The sequence below is a fragment of the Neodiprion virginianus genome, chromosome 1 (assembly GCF_021901495.1).
Source record: "Neodiprion virginianus isolate iyNeoVirg1 chromosome 1, iyNeoVirg1.1, whole genome shotgun sequence".
Classification (NCBI taxonomy): Eukaryota; Metazoa; Arthropoda; class Insecta; order Hymenoptera; family Diprionidae; genus Neodiprion; species Neodiprion virginianus.
Window position 1 is genome coordinate 30,698,081 of NC_060877.1, and position 18,657 is coordinate 30,716,737.

An 18,657-nucleotide genomic window follows, 5' to 3' on the forward strand; every position below is an offset into this window, starting at 1 on the left:
TGTAAAGTATATCCGTGTAGCAGTTTGTTTAACAAGTTTATCTTACAATCCCTTATCTGCTAGAGGGAATGAAATCTGATCCATAAGGTCGTCAACTTTTGTTTGTAATGTTTCCAAAATATCTGCAGATATGAACAAGTGACGCTCATCAAGATCTTGAATGATGAATTTCTTTCCTAGGGCGAATGTTTCATCCAGATGCAGTAAAAACTGTTTCATAGCAGCATCGCTTTTACAGTGAAGAAAAAGGAAGAGTATTAAACAAAACTCAATACATACCGGTCTTTTATTTTTTCACATAAGAAACGAAATGTCCAAACGAAAAGGAGTGTCGGCAGATGAAAAGCGTGTTAGAATGCTTCAGCTATTTTATGAGAAAAAGGAATTCTTCCAACTCAAGGATTTGGAGAAAATTGCTCCCAAAGAGAAAGGTATCGTAGCTCAATCTGTTCAAGATGTGGTACAGGCTTTGGTTGATGACGGACTGATTGATACTGACAAAATTGGAACCTCGATCTATTTTTGGGCATTTCCCGGGTAAAGTATCACAAAATATATCCAATCATGCAAAATATTCGATTTTATTTCATATTGCAAGCAAACAACATTTTGAATCTATTGATAAATTGTCTTCACACATTGTAGAAAAAATATTAAATTGACTGAAAAGAAAATTGAAGAAGCAAATCAAAAAATCTTTGAGGCTGAATTGAAGATTGCTAAAATCAGTGAAGAAATTCTCAGAGAAAAAGTAAATTATTTCGATTGATAGCAAAAATAATACGTGGTAAATGTGGATTTATGAAAACACGTTATAGTTGATATTGTTTTATACCAAGGTTGGAAAAGAAGACTCGATAGAAAGACAAAAAGTAATGCAAGAGGTGACAAAGTTGCAACGAAGAGAAACCGTACTGCAAAAAGAACTTGCAAAGCACAGGGCAAATGACCCTCAAGAAATTACAGAGCTGACTAAAAAAGCAGAGGTAAATGTATTTAAAATAATGGATCCATTCTATTGAACCTATCTCTGTTACTATGAGTATTAAAATAATACTCTAATAAACGATCGCTGCTAATAGTTTCAATTATGACAATGTTTAAACATTCCAACTACATTTTACAGAAATATAAAGATGGAATAAATGCATGGACGGATAACATATTTGCCATACAGAGCTGGTGCAAGAAGAAATTTGATATATCTGAGACGGAACTAAACAAACAATTTAATATCGCCGAAGATTTGGATTACGTAGAATAAGGTTATGTCGATTATATTTCTGAGAATCCTTCAAATGCGTACTTCTGAAAGTTTGGTGGGATTAATGTATACTCATTACGTACCATTCAACTAAAATTCCTTTCATAACATTCACCATTGTGGTTTTTGTTTATTTCTTACGCTCATTCAACATTACACAGCTTTACCAGCGAAGTGTTTCAAGTCAAAGAATGCTATTGTGGACGGCGAGAAGGCCGTGAACTAGTGCAATTCCAGCATTGATACATAAATTATATACTGTGGAGCTCATAGTCGCTTTTTCGTATCTCTGATTTTAGTACCACTGTCGTACACGAAATTCGTTACTTAGGTGTTGACTGAGGATACATACTTCGCCTAACGTTACATGTTACGGCAATCCTCTAAACATTTGCTGTCGTTGCACGTAGGTTACGAAGTGTTTTCCAGGAAGGAAGAGGGAGTGTTTTCACTCGGCCGTTAAGACCATGGAGATATACAAAATAGAGCGTAGCAATGGCGTAAGCGTCTCGTGAACGGATTTAAATCGGTTCTCTACAAAACAGAAGACGATAATGCTCCCGCCCTCTCTGTCGCTCTACCCATGGAGAGGGAGCCACGAGAGTAGGACACGTGCAGCTATATACCCCGCTCCATGGAAAGAGCGACAGAGAGGGCGGGAGAATTGTCGTGAATTGTTATGTTCCGTCCTTCAGAGAGCTTATTTAAATCTCTTCCGAGCTCTGTGCGGCGTCAGTTGTTTCCGAGAAATTGGAGTGAAATTATATGATCTCAGAACAGTTCAACATTCAGACTGCGTAGTTCAGGTTGTGTTACACTCTTCGATCAGTGTATTTCCACCACTCATCTGTGAATAATACACGAGGAGAAACGTGTAGCCTAAAGAAAAACCGAGTTACTGAAATAAAAATACCTTGCGAACGTTCTAGGTGAATTTCGTGTTCCGAGTTTCCACTGTTTTATGTGACTTCAGATTTCAGTGATATATATTTTTGTCTCTGTGCGTTGAGTGTCCGTTTTTCTTTTTTTTTTTGCTGATTTTCGGCAAATGCGCAGTTGCATTGATAGCAAGTTTATTTAGTCGGTTCAAACAGACAGCTACAGCACAGAAAGTGAGTGTAGAATCGAGTTATTGCAGTGCGGATTTTTGGATTATAAGAGATTAGTGAAGATCTAAATTATGTGAAAAGTGCGTCGCTTCACCCATAAACCTGAGATGCTAAGAGAACTACTACATGTAAAAGTGTGGAGCTGCCCAGAGTCAAGGTAACAATTAACAATACGTATTTTATCTAATGATTGATAATTGAAGGTGGTACATTTGAAGCCGGATTTTTTTTTGCATGACATGCAATGCATAAATACGAAGCTAGGCAATAGTACTAATTAATTTAAAAACCGAAAAGCCAGTTTGCTAAATTAATAAGTGTTCTGTTTTTCTGTTTTGTTTTTCACAGATTTAAGCAGAGACTTCCGAGTAACTTTTCCATTTCTCGGCAACGTTGGTGAGTTTGCACGTGTTAGGTTATGGGTATTTCCCCGGGATTCCTCTGTCACGTGGCGTGGCGGTAACAATTGTTACACACATCTTCGATTTCTTAGCTGCATGGATAGACTCATTCGCGATCGCAACGTGCTTGACTCTCAGTCGAATCATTTCTTTTTTCGCAATTTAATTTACCGTAGCTTACTCAAAGTTAGACATTTTACACGTTGCTAAAAGTGGAATGAGTATCGCGACAGGTAACCATCGCTTACTCGGCACTCGCGAGATCAAATTGTGTTTCATAACTGATGTAATAATCTACGTTTGAATTTACCGATGATGTCGTGTAAGTGATGGGTTCACTTGAGGTTTGAACGTATTCAATTATTCACAATAATGTTGAATCGATAAAATTCCAAAGTCTGGCATAACGTAACGTAATCAAATTGCATCTTATATTATATATCATTTTCAATCTTTTAACGTCCAACAAGTATTGATCAACTGCAGACTTAGCTCGCTTAGAAAAATGCTAATTGGCATACAGGATGTTTTTAATCAATTTTACAAAATGTTAATGTACCGATAGTCTGCCAACATTTACTAAAGTAATACATACAACATTAGGGTTGGCGGAATACAACCATGATACTGTATTCTGAGTAGGCAGACTACGATACACAAACGTTTTGCTTTCTACAGGTAACCAACAAAAATGTAAGTCAGTGACCACGGCGCAAATGAAGAAGAATGATGTGTGTTGGAAAAAATGGAGAATCGTTTAGATCGAATATAGGTAACCGGGTAGGTAGGTGGACGTTTTGGGATCCGTCGCGGGATTTATGCATGTGTGTGTGAGTCTCTCTTTTCCGCTGGGTGGTTTCGTTGGGAAATAGGCAAGGGTAGGAAGGTCGCGATCTACCGTGATGTTAATAACTTTTGTAATCCACAGCGTCAAACGATCACAGAAATTTTTTTTCCTAAAGACTCCATATTCGAGTCACTCGACCATTTGCATGTAAGCATTTGAATATTAACGAGATTGAATTTTCCATTTCTTGTCACTCTGTAACCATTTTTCAATCGTTATTGAATTCAATTAGTTAGACACTACCGATCATTATTCCGTTCAACTGATCTCTGTGATCGTCTGAATGGGCAAAACGCAACTCTGGACCATCTATCGCGTTCCGTGGTACACTAGATGGGGAGAGATGCTGAGCTCGAAGACTTCGCGTCGAAGAGGACCGCCGACCGTCACGCCACACAATAATGCATGCCCTCCTCCAACCTCCCTCCCAATTTCGATTTGTAATCTGAGAAGAACAATCCGCATAGCAATGTATCTAATTCAAAAAGATGCAGATGTGGATTGGGTTTCTACAGAATTTTTTGGACGAGTCCCAGATAATACAAATATTTTGACAGTTTAATCTTTCGCGCCTTAGTGCGCGTAGATTAATCACGAGAATTGGACGCAGCATTTTGCGCGTAAATTAATAACGGGAATCGGACACTGTTTTTACGCGGCGATTTTGTAAACAGTATATAAAAGAGTTACGCACTCTCGATTTGTTGATCTTTCAGCACTTCGGTCAATTTTTTGACGAATAATAAAGTTTTCAAATTCCATGCCGCCTTTTGCGCGTGGACTTGATACCTTTCAGTTATGAAAGAAGAGTGGCATTTGAAAACCGCTACTGAATGCGCAGGAACAAAAATCTTTGTCACGAAATTGATAATGTTTTTTATTCATCAATACAATTAATAATCGAAGTAACGAATATTAAGGCGAATATCATGTTGGATCCGACCTATTTATTCTCAGTTTGTGGACTTATTTGATTGTGCTAAACATACCTTCGTCTGTTTCAGCTAATAAAACATTTGTCTGTTTCAGTTAATCAAACCTTTTGTCTGTTTCAGCTGATAAAACATTTGTCTGTTTCAGCTGATAAAACATTTGTCTGTTTCAGCTAACCAAACATTTTATCTGTTTCAGCTAATCAAACTTTATGTCTGCTTCAGTTAATCAAACCTTTTGTCTGTTTCAGCTAATTAAACTCTCTGTCTATTTCAGCTGAACACACTTTTCTCCGTTTCAGCTAATCAAACTTTCTCTCTCTTTCAGTTAATCTAACGTTTTGTTTGTTTCAGCTAATCAAACTTTCTCTCTTTTTCAGTTAATCTAACGTTTTGTTTGTTTCAGCTAATCAAACGCTTTGTCTGTTTCAGGTCATCAGACGTTCTGTCTATTTCAGCTAATCAAACCTTTTGTATGTTTCAGCTAATCAAACTTTGTCTCTTTCAGCTAATCAAACGTTCTGTCTGTTACAGCCAATTAAACCTTTTGCCTGTTTCAGCTAATCAAATCTTCTGTCTCTTTGAACTAATTAAATTGTCTTTTGTCGTTTATTATATTTTTTACTCGTCTAAGCTAAGTATATTTTTGTCTGTATCGACATATGTCACTAATTACATTTTCGTCTGTTCCAGGTAACTGAGATTTGTTGACTATACTGAAGAATGAACGTTTCATTTTTCAGGTTTGGGTTTGGTTTAGATCTGGTTGAGGGTCAGTCATCTTGTTTTCACCGATACATATATTTAGTGGTGTAGTTCAGAATCATCATGATCACAAAGTGTGGTAAAATTTATTCATTTATAGTTTTTTTGTAAATGGTTTTCCAGTATTTTATTGCGATCCTTTCAGTGTCAGAGTTTTTTTTCTCTCGAGTCGGTCATAGTTCATGTTCAGTTTGTATTTCGCTGTAGAATTATACAGCTCTGTCGTATTTTGGTGGTTGTGCTTATTGTACTCCGATTTGTTTCTATTTCTTCAAAGATTTCTGCATCGTCATCCGATAGGTAAATACCAACGTCTTACAGTGATTCGAGTTTTCGATCTTGGTTTAGTTGTTGATTGTTTTGCGTATTCACCAGGTTCTCCATTTTAGTGACTACCTCGTACCTCATAAGAAAAAAAACCGTGCGCGAACATCCAAAGTCAATCGCCGTTCGCATATAAGATCAAAACAGTCACCCTTTATCCATAATTAAAACTGTCATCTTTCATCCATAATTAAAACTGTCATCTTCCATCCATAATTAAAACAGTCATGTTTCATCAATAATAAATAGTCAGCGGGTTACATGAACTGAAAAATGTCTAACAAACTGCGAATATACGCGAGAAGAAATTGATTGGGAAAAACAATTTACCATAATTAACATGTGAAAAAAAGACATTTGCAATTTTTCTAAGAACGTAAGATCGATCTTGCAAGTATTCTCCGTGGAGTGGGCCTACTGAGGATACCACGTAAAAAAAAACGCGCCAGGTGCTCTACCGCTTGCAGTGGTGTGGAAACGAGCATATGTGAATTTATTTTCACTAGTAAAATACTAACATATTGTAGTTTTCTAAATGGCAGTTTCATTCTTGCGTAAATTTAACTCATTTTCAATTAAACTCATTCTTCGATAATGTATAATGCAGGTGGAATCGTGATACCTTCGGATTTCTTTAGTTTAGTCAGAGTGATTTCTTCAGTTTAGTCAGAATGAATTCCACGTAAATACAACATTTTTCTTTTTGATAAATTTCGATTCTGAATTAAAGTCAACAAGGTGCACATATCTTTGGCAATTTAGAGTTTGGCAATTCAACATCTTTCTCTCCGGCTTGACTTTTCGCAACCGATACAGTAAAATCATTGAATTGTAAAATTCGGAAATTTTACTCGTTACTCATTGAACAACTTGATGTTTCGGAGAAATTAGTACAATTTCATTTACCTATCCGGCATAGCATTCTCAGTATTTCTTTTTATAATCTTTTCAATTACAAGAATTCGTAAATTCATATTATTTTGACAGAGATATCGTAAATAATTGATGAGAATTTCATTATAAAGAATCCGGAAAATCCATTTTTCGGTCATATCAGTCGTCAGTTTCTGAGATCCTATATATAGTATTATTACAAAATTATATTATCTGGGTAATATTATTGTTAGGTGTTACCGGAAAAGTGCTGCAATTCCGGATAAAATAGTACGACTTTGTCGGGAATACATATTCTCACACACAAAATTCTTAACAATTAACACGCGCACTGCCATAAATGTATAATAAAGTGGACAGATATGAGTAATTATAATCTGGGCCACTTGATAATAAATTTCTGAACAGTCTTGTGTTTGGGGGTTAGAGGAAAGAGTTGCAATTCAACCAGGTAATATGAGTAGAAGTTGAAAAAAAAACCTTCATCATTTTTATATTTTTTCTCAATTACTTTTGTGATAATGATTGCCTGAGGTTCATCGGGGCTTGTTACAGCATGGACTCAAACATTAGTAACAATCGGGTATTACCTAATTTCCAAGAAATATTTACAAGTAGAATTTTTGTGTAGAACGGTCTAGCTTTTCCGCTGCAAATAAGCTTCACTTTTTAAAAACCACGGAAATCTAACGTCAGTGAAGAAATTATTTTTATATGTCGGCTGCATCTTCTTTCGGAATGAAGATATGAGCGTTGACTGACGATACATATTATTATCTTCAGTTAACGGTACGAGTTAAGTATTAAGCATAGGTATGTACAGAAATTACATAAGGTACATATAGGCACATCTATATATCTCCATCCCTTGATTAACTTCTTCGACTATGTCTCCCATCCTTGGCACGAAAAAAAAGTTTCAAACTCTGTTAACAGTAAACCGGTGGAGTTAGATTGCCATTTCCAAATTTGGCTCAAATGAATTTGCGTAATTGAAAACTACGGCGTCGTCATTCCATAGGCATAATAATATTCGACTCTTCGTTATCTGGATACACGCGGTGAGCGATGATAAAATCAGTTAGTGTCGCATCTACTTGCCGACTGCTTACCAGATTGAGTTGCGCGTGTAGGGGAGGACGCAGAGGACGCTGCTTGACGGATCAGCATTCTTTACGTATTTTCGGTAAACTTCGTAGTTTACCCAATTGTAAAACTGAGCTTACAAATAATAGTTGGTCAAATTTCAATCAGAGATTCAATATGACGAATAGGTTTTTGGAACTAATTTTCGAACTGTCTGTAGACGGAAAGTGCATGTCGGTAACCAATTGGTACTCTACCGGATTTAACATCACTAAAGCAGTGGGTAATGCAGAGCATATTTGCTTACGGAAAGTTGCCGTTACTCCCATGTTCCACCTAGCTTTCTCCTAATGCCTGGACTATTTTCGATTTCGCCACAAATAACGAATCACAGCGTAGATTAAGCAGCTGATGATCAATCACGTCCACATCTGTTTTGAAGCATGTTTCTGGCTGTACTTGAACGACGCAAAGTGGAATGCTAGTTAGATTTCCACGTCGATAAGTTTACAAGAGGTATAAAAAGAGAGGTTTATCTTGAATTCCAATTAGCAATTAACGAGAATTGATAGTTGGGCGATAGCGTAGCCGTACCTCTACTCAAATTCCTTAGGTAAAACAGCTATTTTCGTTACGTCGAGAAATTTACCTTCGACGGTTCACTTTTTCACACGTTACAAGTGTGTGATAATAGATAAGTAGCAGTCCAAGAGGCAAACAAGATCGTCAGATAGCCACAATTGAATGACCAAAGTCCAAAGTATAATCGCATAGAATACAAGTGGGGCACCACCGAACGCCGGTACTTGTCTTGCGTTCTCATTAACGTAACCACCTGGTCTTCTCATTCTCGTGGTATTCCTGTAATTATTAGCGTTGAATTTAATATCTTGGTAATTTCTCACTTTCTTTAATCATGATTTTACCATTCGCAATTATAAGAAGAGGTATGGCGACATCTAGCTCTCTCAATGCAATTAAGCATATTACTGTCGTTGGAGGTGGGCTCATGGGCTCAGGGATTGCTCAGGTATGATATGAAGGCGAAACGAATGTTGATATCTACTTAGTTGAATTCAAATTGAAATTTCCAAAGTTAATTTGACCTCTTACATTACTAAAGTACGACATGCATTAAATTAATTTCTGGATTCTCACAGTGCAAATATGTTATTCCACTTCAGCCTTTAAATTTCTGTTCCAATTTTCTTGTCAGAAAGCCATTCTGTTGTCGAGAGAAAATAATAGGAAATGATTTCAATCCCTGGCTAAACTGCGTGCAATAAGTTCACTCTCAGATTTCATACCTTCACAATTGCTCCTATTTACACCAGCAAATAGAATGTCTAATTTTTGTTCAAAATGATATTGTTGAATTATGCAGGTTGCAGCTCAATCAGGCCACCGAGTAACTTTGGTGGATATCAGTCCTGATGTGTTGAAGAAATCTCAAGATAGTATTCAGAAGAGCTTAGGTCGCGTAGCCAAGAAATTATATAAAGTAAGTGTATAAGAAGCCATGTGAAATAATAATAATAAAATACTAATTACCAATTACAATTACACATTCTGTAAAAATGAATCAAAAATATATTTCCATAGGACAATCCTACTGAGGGTGAAAAATTGGTAAAGAGTGCATTGGCCAGTATAGAAGTTAGCACGGATCTTCAAGCAGCTGTGAAGACTACAGATCTTGTCATAGAAGCAATTGTGGAAAATCTGGAAGCTAAGCACAAACTTTTCGCTAGCATAGATGATGTGAGTTTGAATATCATTAAAAGTGAGCGAGTGTAAATCTTTTAATCCTTAATATCCAATCAGTGGGCATATCACCTACTTCTTGTAATTATCTGATATTTCAAGGTTGCTGATATCCAAGTGTAGATTCAGTGGCATTTATAAAAACTTAGAACCTATGTTTCATGTCAGATTCAAAATTTACTGATCATATCATTTACTGTTTTGTCTTACTGATTCTGAATCATCTTATTCTGTAATAAAAGAGGCGAATATGTAGTAGTCTTTGTTAAAATAGTTAGCATTATATTTATTTAGCAAGTTTATTATTTACATAGATCTTTTTCATGATATCAATAATTATAGGTTGCTCCTGCATCTACGATTTTCGCAAGCAATACGTCTTCTTTGTCGATTGGAGAAATTGCTTCAGTTACCAAGCGAAAGGACAGATTTGGCGGTCTTCATTTCTTCAATCCTGTACCTGTTATGAAATTGCTTGAGGTATGAGCATCACTTCTTCTTTTATCTGTAATGATCAGTAACTCCAATGATACCACTAGGTTATCTGGAAATCTGTTTTCGAATAACATAATTTTTTCTTGCAAAATCATGGTTAGCAAAAACAATCTTTTCACCTAGCTCATGAAACGCTCATGTGTTTGATTGAATTAATATGACTTTATATAATTAGTTTCTATTCAGATTGAAAAACGGTAAAAAAATACCATGTTAAAACTAACCGAAATTGAAAATATTACAAATTTTTGTGTAAATTATAGGTCATTCGGATTCCGGAAACTTCAGATGAAACATATAACACTCTAATGGAATGGGGTAAGGCTATTGGTAAAACTTGTATCACTTGCAAAGATACTCCCGGATTTGTGGTCAACAGACTTCTGGTTCCTTATATGAGTGAAGCTATACGCCTCTTGGAACGTGGTGAGTTTTTAAATTTATGAAAAATACTAAGTACACGTTTTAGACTTGCAAGAAAGTGTCTCGATACATTAGTAGTGATGAGAATCAATCGATAGTTTCAGTGATTCAAAAATTTGAGGTTAATATCCCCAATAGAATGGAATGAAGTTTATGATTGACTCTGTAAAACGTCTAGAGTTTACTAAAATGAGCCAACAACTGACATTCAATTTTGTTGTTACATGCATTGAAAAATAATGTCTTGCTATTAACGAGTAACAGTACGTAGACACAACAGAAATTCTGGAAATATGAAATAAATTCTGAATAATTTCTCATACAGGAGATGCTTCTGCACGAGACATTGATATTGCAATGAAGCTGGGAGCCGGATATCCTATGGGTCCAATAGAACTTGCGGACTATGTTGGTCATGACACTACCAAGTCTATTCTTGATGGTTAGTTATTACCGTAAATACCTAATATAACTAAACTTCACCTTTACTGTGGTAAATCATTCAACCGCTAGTTGTTATAGGTATATCGAAATACTGATTAATACATACACTGTAACTTTAAGAAATTTGTTATTCTTTCAGGTTGGCATAAGAAATTTCCAGATAATCCAGTATTCAAACCTACTGAAACCCTAAACAAGCTTGTAAAAGAAGGAAAATTGGGTGTTAAAACAGGAGAAGGATTCTATAAGTATAACAAGTAGTTAATTATAATCAAAGTGTTTCCAGATATCGATTATATACTCATTTAGCTGTCACGAGTATCACCTTACTGGAATGAAATCGACGTTGCGAACGGGCCAATAATTTTGTAAACATACATATACGATATAGGTAAATCAACTTTATACGAGTTTTGAAATCAGCGTAACGTAAAATTAATATTTTTTTATTGCTATTATCTGAGAATTTATACATAAATCCGTTGAAAACATCATTGTATAGTACAATAAATCATCTGTAATTGTTGAAAACAGCAAATGTTTTGAAAAAATGCTGACAATGCTCCAAACTGGGTGAACGCAAAGTCTCTGTTGACCATCACATCACATGCATTTTTCAATCACGACAAATTTCATAGCAGCCTGTTTTCACTTGAACCTACGACAGTCTAAACCAACCGCAATGTGGTCAAAGACAATTAGGCCTGCTTGTGACTTAGGTGAATTTGATGTGTCTTTTATCCGTGAAATGGTCTGTGAATTGTAAGACACCAAGTAATCTAAAATTTATTGAATATATCGAAGATGCGAGTATTTGCTGACGTTAAATTTATCATAATACTAGAGGCATAGATGCAATAAGTTATGATTAATAATGTCGATTTAATTAGAATTCAATTAAGATACATGGTAAAAATTCTTATCAAATCTACGACTCTGGTAATATTGGGTAACAAATTCCGTCTTATTGAGGGCCTGCAATGATTTATTGCTAATTGATAGATCAAAGTTGATTAGGACGTAATTATAGTAGCTTTAAGAAGTGTTTCTTATCAAACGCAAAAACGTCCGATGAATGAGACACTTGGCTGATTTTTTCGATTAAAAACAAAAGTTTCCCTACTACATCGCAACGAGTTATTCAGAGTTCCGGGGAGATTCGTGGTTTCAATTTTAACGGCTGTATAACTGTGATACTTTCCAGCGTTTGGACGTGCCAATGAGGCTCCTGCCTGACGTTAAAACAAATCAAAATTCACCAGGAAACATTACTCGACCAAATGGTAAATATAAAAATGATCGGTCTTTACTTAAACCTGCCGCGTATTTATGTACAGGGAATGTGATAGTTCTGCGAACGCGAACGATGTCGTAAATCGGGAGGATCATTGCCAGGAAGGTCGTGATTCGCAACTTCTAAAGTTGTAGCAGTGTTCAACCGTCGCTCACTGATGTTTCAAAAAAAGTTCGTGACGAAGGCACGACTTTACGAGTAGAGCACAGGCTATGATACAGATGGGAGGGGAGTGGATTCATTCCATGTTTGTTTGTCCGAGGGAGAGGGAAACCCGACGAGAGGGACTCGGTCTGCGAGTCGCAGAGTCTTAAAACATAATCTGTATTCCAAACAACGAGAAACAAGATTCACAACAATTCGCAATCACTTATCGCCTCTACATGCCGTAACATGAGAACAGCCATTTTTTTGTGTAAGTAGCTAAATTTTCGTAGTTCCCTAATACGTTATTCTCTAACTCGTGATCATCGATCGATATCACATAAATATGATTTCTTGTGCCTTTGTACTTGCGTTCTACGCCAACGTCTTCGTACAAGCAATTTATAATTGCGCCGGTTTTGCCTGTTTTCGCGCTCTTTGCTGAATCCGACTCATTCGCGCGTTTTATCACAAATTTCGCATTTACGTGTTGTGCTTTTACCTAAGCTATAGGTGACAGCTTTAGACTTATTAAAACGTAATACTGTAATCATCTTACATCCTCGTTATTTATTTGAATAATATTTCACTATGGTCGTTGTGTTCAATGCGATACTGCAGGGTTGATTATTTGAACATCGTTTGCTGTCTAAAATCACTCTGTATATAGATTATATGTTTCAATGTGAGTTCGGGCAACCCGCGGTCTGTTTCAACCAAATACATTAGTCACGTCTTAAACATAGCCGTATCTATTTGAGTTTTGGATTATCCCTGCGTTAGAGGTATGACCTATTTCACAATCATTACAGTAAATAAATTTCTCCGCAAGGATACCTAGCAGTTAGTGAAAATATGCTATTACGGCAGACACGTTTAGAATCGCGGCAAGGCTTGATCACTCCTACGTGCGTTAATTATATCTATAAACATACGCTACTGTAAATTATAAATCGTTTCTCCGACGGATAGACAACAAATTAAAGTATCGTTACTACGTCTCAATTATCTTAACCTGATCCCACAATCTTGATGAATCTGTTAATTATTTCGATTATTATAATCCTTTTTCGTGCTGCTATCTATAGCAAATTCATTCATTATTATGATTCGTCCGTCAAGCCCGTTTAAAAATTGATACATGTACGTACGTGTGTGCAGTAAAAATCCGCGTTTATATTACTTCGTTCAATCAGTGTCGGATCTATATCCGAGTGTATATCAATCGGAGATCTTCAAGAATCCAGTCTAAGAATGGCTGCTTGAACACCGCGGCTAAAGAAATCACGGAAGGATATAATTATTATGCAGTTCAGTTAATGTCGATGAGCTTCGTCTAAGACCTGTCGTCGTCATATCGAAATAAAAATCCCACTGAGAGAATTTTATTTCGGTAGCAAGTCCACGGTTCTTTTTATCAACAATCTATTTATATAAATAATCTCACGGCATAATTGAACTGTACCAGTCGAATCCAATTGGTTGTTCAAGTTTACGATTTCGAGGTATGTACTATGTTAATAATCATCAAAAAACCGAATTTCACAGCAATCAGAGATCATATGACGAGAAACTTGACAATTATATAATTTATAATAGAATATAATGTACACGTAGACACATTATGTTCTTACAAAAAATTTTCGTAATTCAAAACTTCTACTGAAGATGTCGAATCGCATAGAGCGATGGAGTCCGGCATACACAATAGTATAATTATTGTTATTTTAATTAAAAATAATACTCACGTAGGTATGAATATTGAATGACGTGTTTTTGTACGCGTTGCAAAGCTTATTACATGGATATTTTGAGATCTAGAAATGCGATTAGAACGAAAGAGCGCAGCTAATTAATGACATGATGAATCAGTTTTGAATAATTCATGATTAGCTGTGCACAAATGTAGGATAACACTGTAGATTGTTATTAAGTTTATAATCTTATATGTGATGCATACACGGGAATCTGATGGGAATAGGTAATATTAATATGTCTTTATTGATATTTGTCCGCGTAGATATTGCAGTCGCTGCACATTATGATAATATAATAATTTGCAGCGTACATTTGAAAATCCATAGCATACAAGTATGAGGCAATTATGGAACATTCGTGTACGCCTGATCGTCGTTATAATTACCCATTAGTATGTACGCGAGTGTCAGCCAGATATTTCGTAACGCGTCAGCCGTGTCTGCGGGCAAGATAAATAAAATGTTGTAGACGTAGCATTATCGTTTCCTAGAAGAAAATGTATTTCAATTTGTTGGAAGTGGCGCAGAGACATTGCACTCACGGATCTTCATGTAGCCATTACCACAGCCACATCCACATTGATAATTAGGAAGAAATTTATGTGTTGCAAAAGTACTTTCGTAATGAAAAATACTGCAGGAAACGACTGCAGTCGTGTAATAAACGAGTCGCTAAGGTACTATAATAATGCTTGATTTCGTTACTTTTTGTAGTATATAACAAGGTAGCTGGAAGGTCGCGTAAAATGTGACAAGGTGTATTGGCCTATACGTATATTGTATAACAGCGTTCTTAAATTTGAGTCATTTTGTAAAACATGCATGTGGGTCAATTTTATTCAAAGTATTGCGTGTCTGGGTAAAGTAATATCAGTAATATCATGGCGAATTACCTCCTGCCAGGGCCGTGACGAATAATACGTGCCACATTACCGACTGCCTACTTCTTTTGAACTTACCACATTATACCTTTTTCAATTCATTGTAATTACGTTCAATCTACATTGAACGTATATATTTCCTGATTTTGTGGAACTTTGCCTATAAGAAATTGTATGATATGCCCATGTTTAGTAGCGTAATTAAAGATTATAATCGCAACATATTTATACCAATAATAATAATGAAATATACTGCATCGGACGCGGATAGTGAGAATCAAGTTCTTGTCGATAATATTTGGATCACGATCAACTGGAATTTACTCAACGCTCCGCTATCAGGGACCCTGAAAGAAAATCGTGTCTCGAAAATGAATGAAAAGTCTAATTATTTTTTTGTAATTTCTCATAAGAATTTGATCACTTTCAAATAGTAATAGTTACAAAAGTTTGAGAAAAAGTAAACTATGCTAGCAATTGTAATATAAGGCATCTCCAAACATCGTCGTGTCAAACGATCACGATTTGTGGCATTTGGTGATTAGACAAATTTGAAAATTCCACGATGACTGCGCTCTCGTCATTACGCACGCGCCGCGCCCACATATGGATTTATATCGAGTATTCCTGGATATCATCCGCGTCTACGTCACGTTCGGTAGACGACAAGGACAAAAAGAGGCACCGCAGTTTGATATAACGATCTCCGTAGAAATTATTTCTTTTATCTCTGATATTATGATCATGAATTTGAAATATGTGTATATCTTACAGTCATGTGGGAGATACAATATCGTGTTGTCAAAGTTATGCAACCACGTTATACCGATCCTAACGCTTCTGCTCACAATCAGATACTATACTGTTTTACAAAGATGCTGCACACGTGCTCTAAGCACGTGCTGATTAGCGTCATATGCTCGGTTACAAAGATGGCGATGAAAGCGTTGCCGAATAGCGCATGCATAGAACGTTGAGTAAGTAGCCGGAGTAAAACGTAAACAACCGATGTTCAAGTTTATTACCGTTCCGTGACTGCTCAAAGAGCACGTCAAGAGTTATGGCGAAGCTCAAAAGAAGGAAGACAAAAAAATGATGTAACCGCTGCATATGTACAGCTGATTCGATGCGATAATGTTCGGATGACAGCTGAAAAACAATATAACTTTGGATATTTATAACATTACCAATATTTGTCACATTTTTTATGGGACAGGTGTTTGTTGCATTATTACCTTGATAAGGTGAAAATATAGCCTGACAAAGTTATATATTTATGATTAAACTTAATCGAAATATCACTGTAGTACCTGCAGACAAGATGCCACAAAATTTTTGTTAAATAAAGTGATTGCTGTTTGCTCTGTGTAATTCTAGTTGCCGCTCTAGTAGCTCATAGTCAGTATGGAAACTTTACGCAGTGAACTTTACACACACATATTAACAAGTGCCGAACTTTTATTTCTTTCAGATAGAATTGTTTTCCTGCTTAATAACTTTAGCCAGTATGGCTGTTCCGCAATCACCGTCAATGTCTGAACGGACACCATTTTCTCCTGGGAGATCTCGCCGGCGTAACAGACCGACAAAGTTTGAGTTTAAGTTAAATTGTCCTACATTGGAATATGACCTACCTATTGGAATGATTCCCTTTGAATCTCAGGTTGGAGGTCATGCGTTTGGAGATAAAAATGATACCATCGGTAATTAATTATTACTTATTATTTATTGATCATGCCTGAATATACTAGTGTCACTTATGAAGATTGTAAGTAAGGCACGATCATACTTTATTAATTCTGTACACTATCAGGCATGCTGAAGAGTGGAGATGGTCTCATCTATAAACCGATTGAAAAGCCTCTACTTGGTGAACGAGAAATTATGTTTTATGAAAAGCTGCAAGACACTACAGATCCCTTAATGCTTGAGCTCCGTCAATTCACCCCACAGTATTATGGAACAAAAGAACTAAAGCTTGGTGACAAATGTGAGATAATACTCGTAGCCTTGAATAGTAATTTATAGATAAGATATTGATGAAAGTGAGCCGCAATATCAGAGAATTTTAGAAAACTAGTATCGCCTTTGTGATAATAAAACATTATTCTATTAGATAACTTTATACTTTGTTTTGTAGATATCAAATTTCTGATACTAAAAGATTTGACCGAGGGAATGTCTGAACCATGCGTAATGGACGTAAAGATTGGTCGACGAACTTGGGATCCATTGGCCGGGCCGGCTAAAAGAGCTGGAGAGGAAAACAAATATGCCGAATCCAAGAATGAATACGGTTTTTGTATACCAGGATTCCAAGTGTGTAGACTCTCTACTGGTTTTATAAAAAAATATGACAGAGACTATGGCAAAAAACTAGATAAGCAAATGGTTGTCGAAGGTAATAGTTTCAAGATTTATTGTATAGATATACCTTGGTTATCACATGAGTTTAATTACGATTAACTTTTTGTTCGAAAAACATACCATTTTTTTATTTTTTATTTATTTTCAGCAATGGAATTATTCCTCAACGCCAAGCCAGGACAGCCACCGTGCCGCAATTTAATTATAAAATTACTATCTACACTGTGGAAAATTTTGGCCTTTTTTAGATTGCAAACTAAATTTAGGTTCTATTCAAGTTCCATATTACTTGCATATGATGCAAAACGTTTACGGCAACAATCTAGTCCTGTTAATGCTAAAACATCCAATAATAATGGTTCGCCAAATGCTAATAGTTACTTCAATTTATCTCCAATTGCGAGATCGCCGTCCTTGAAATTGAATGTTCGACCAGTGCTCTCTTTGGGCGATGCAGGATTTTCTGGCCAACTGACAGAGAGTGGGCCTGTTTTCGAGAAAACACTCAACAGTCACTCTCCAATCGCTACTCCAACGATGTCGCCAATTTTTATGAGAAGAAACAAAAGTAAATCAGTGAAACGATCCCACAGCCTCAAGAGAAGTGATAGTCTAAAAAGATCTGAATCCTTTCATCATCCTCCGAGTCCAAACAATTCACGAGAGCCTAGTTTAGTGAGAAATGACTCAAGCGGAAGGAGCATGAATATTGTCGTTGAAAAATTATGCCGTACACATTCTTACATAAACAATTTCGACAAAGATATTATTAAAATGAAAGAAGATTATGCGAATTTGCTCGATGAGCTCACTACAACCCCTGAAGAGAAGCAAAACTGGGTTCGAGTAAACATGATCGATTTTGCTCACGTTTTTCCTGCAGAGAACGATGGTTTGGATACTAATTATCTGGAGGGAATACAGAACCTAATTAAATTGTTGGAGAGTTTTTTGACACCAGAATGAGGTGTGCATATTACTATCACTATTTATTATTACACCCTGGTAATATGCATGTTCCGGATAAGCTAGCTTTATTCTCATTCTCCAATGCATGAAAAGTTAGTGTGATACGATCATAAGCTTATAAGTAACCTAAAAGGACCATTCATAACTCAAGTACTGTTATTAGTGTAAATTATATACACAGACTTTAGGGAATATATGAAATAAAATATTTTAATTTATTTACTTGGCTTATATGCTTCGCTGTAATGTTTCGTCATATGCTGATAAGCAGTGTACCCAGCATCAAGGAAATTCTGAAAAATCGAATAATGTCGGGAATTTTGATGCAGTTGGAAGAAATTTGGGAAGTGGTAGGAAATTTGGGTAGAGTTCTTGGAATTTTTGTGATTTCTTCCCTCAATATTGCTCTAAGGCAAATGTTCTATTGGTACGTAGTACATACATCTATAGACAGCAACTGCGTGCAATATAGTGCGTACTTTGAAAAATGTAAAAGT

General features: G+C 36.1%; 4 protein-coding genes across 8 annotated transcripts; 3 read left to right on the forward strand and 1 right to left on the reverse strand.

Annotated features, from left to right (window-relative positions):
* Positions 1-42: 42 nt before the first annotated feature.
* LOC124310456 (general transcription factor IIH subunit 5) lies at positions 43-1,484 on the reverse strand. The gene is made up of 2 exons (XM_046774440.1): positions 1,348-1,484; positions 43-229 (listed from the first exon to the last, which is right to left on the reverse strand). Exons 1-2 carry the CDS (start codon positions 1,380-1,382, stop codon positions 43-45), a joined length of 222 nt encoding a protein of 73 aa, XP_046630396.1. The 5' UTR covers positions 1,383-1,484.
* On the forward strand, positions 311-1,378 carry LOC124310454 (meiotic nuclear division protein 1 homolog). Its single transcript, XM_046774438.1, has 4 exons — positions 311-537; positions 646-751; positions 840-986; positions 1,127-1,378. Exons 1-4 carry the CDS (start codon positions 311-313, stop codon positions 1,262-1,264), a joined length of 618 nt encoding a protein of 205 aa, XP_046630394.1. The 3' UTR covers positions 1,265-1,378.
* Positions 1,485-8,255: 6,771 nt separating the features above from the next.
* LOC124310521 (hydroxyacyl-coenzyme A dehydrogenase, mitochondrial-like) lies at positions 8,256-11,286 on the forward strand. Of its 2 annotated transcripts, XM_046774563.1 has the most exons (8): positions 8,256-8,485; positions 8,565-8,652; positions 9,007-9,123; positions 9,225-9,383; positions 9,729-9,866; positions 10,145-10,307; positions 10,630-10,746; positions 10,888-11,286. In XM_046774563.1, exons 2-8 carry the CDS (start codon positions 8,572-8,574, stop codon positions 11,007-11,009), a joined length of 897 nt encoding a protein of 298 aa, XP_046630519.1. In that variant the 5' UTR covers positions 8,256-8,485; positions 8,565-8,571; the 3' UTR covers positions 11,010-11,286. The 2 variants fall into 2 exon arrangements, with proteins under 2 accessions (XP_046630519.1, XP_046630518.1); XM_046774562.1 differs by having other exon boundaries at positions 8,256-8,652.
* A 900-nt stretch (positions 11,287-12,186) lies between these two features.
* On the forward strand, positions 12,187-18,375 carry LOC124310519 (inositol polyphosphate multikinase). Of its 4 annotated transcripts, none has more exons than XM_046774556.1 (5): positions 12,187-12,457; positions 16,296-16,527; positions 16,638-16,814; positions 16,965-17,225; positions 17,340-18,375. In XM_046774556.1, the coding sequence occupies exons 2-5, from the start codon at positions 16,332-16,334 to the stop codon at positions 18,155-18,157; spliced, it is 1,452 nt and encodes a 483-aa protein (XP_046630512.1). In that variant the 5' UTR covers positions 12,187-12,457; positions 16,296-16,331; the 3' UTR covers positions 18,158-18,375. The 4 variants fall into 4 exon arrangements, with proteins under 4 accessions (XP_046630512.1, XP_046630514.1, XP_046630515.1 ...); XM_046774558.1 differs by lacking the exon at positions 12,187-12,457 and adding an exon at positions 13,055-13,691; XM_046774559.1 differs by lacking the exon at positions 12,187-12,457 and adding an exon at positions 14,602-14,620.
* Positions 18,376-18,657: the final 282 nt, after the last annotated feature.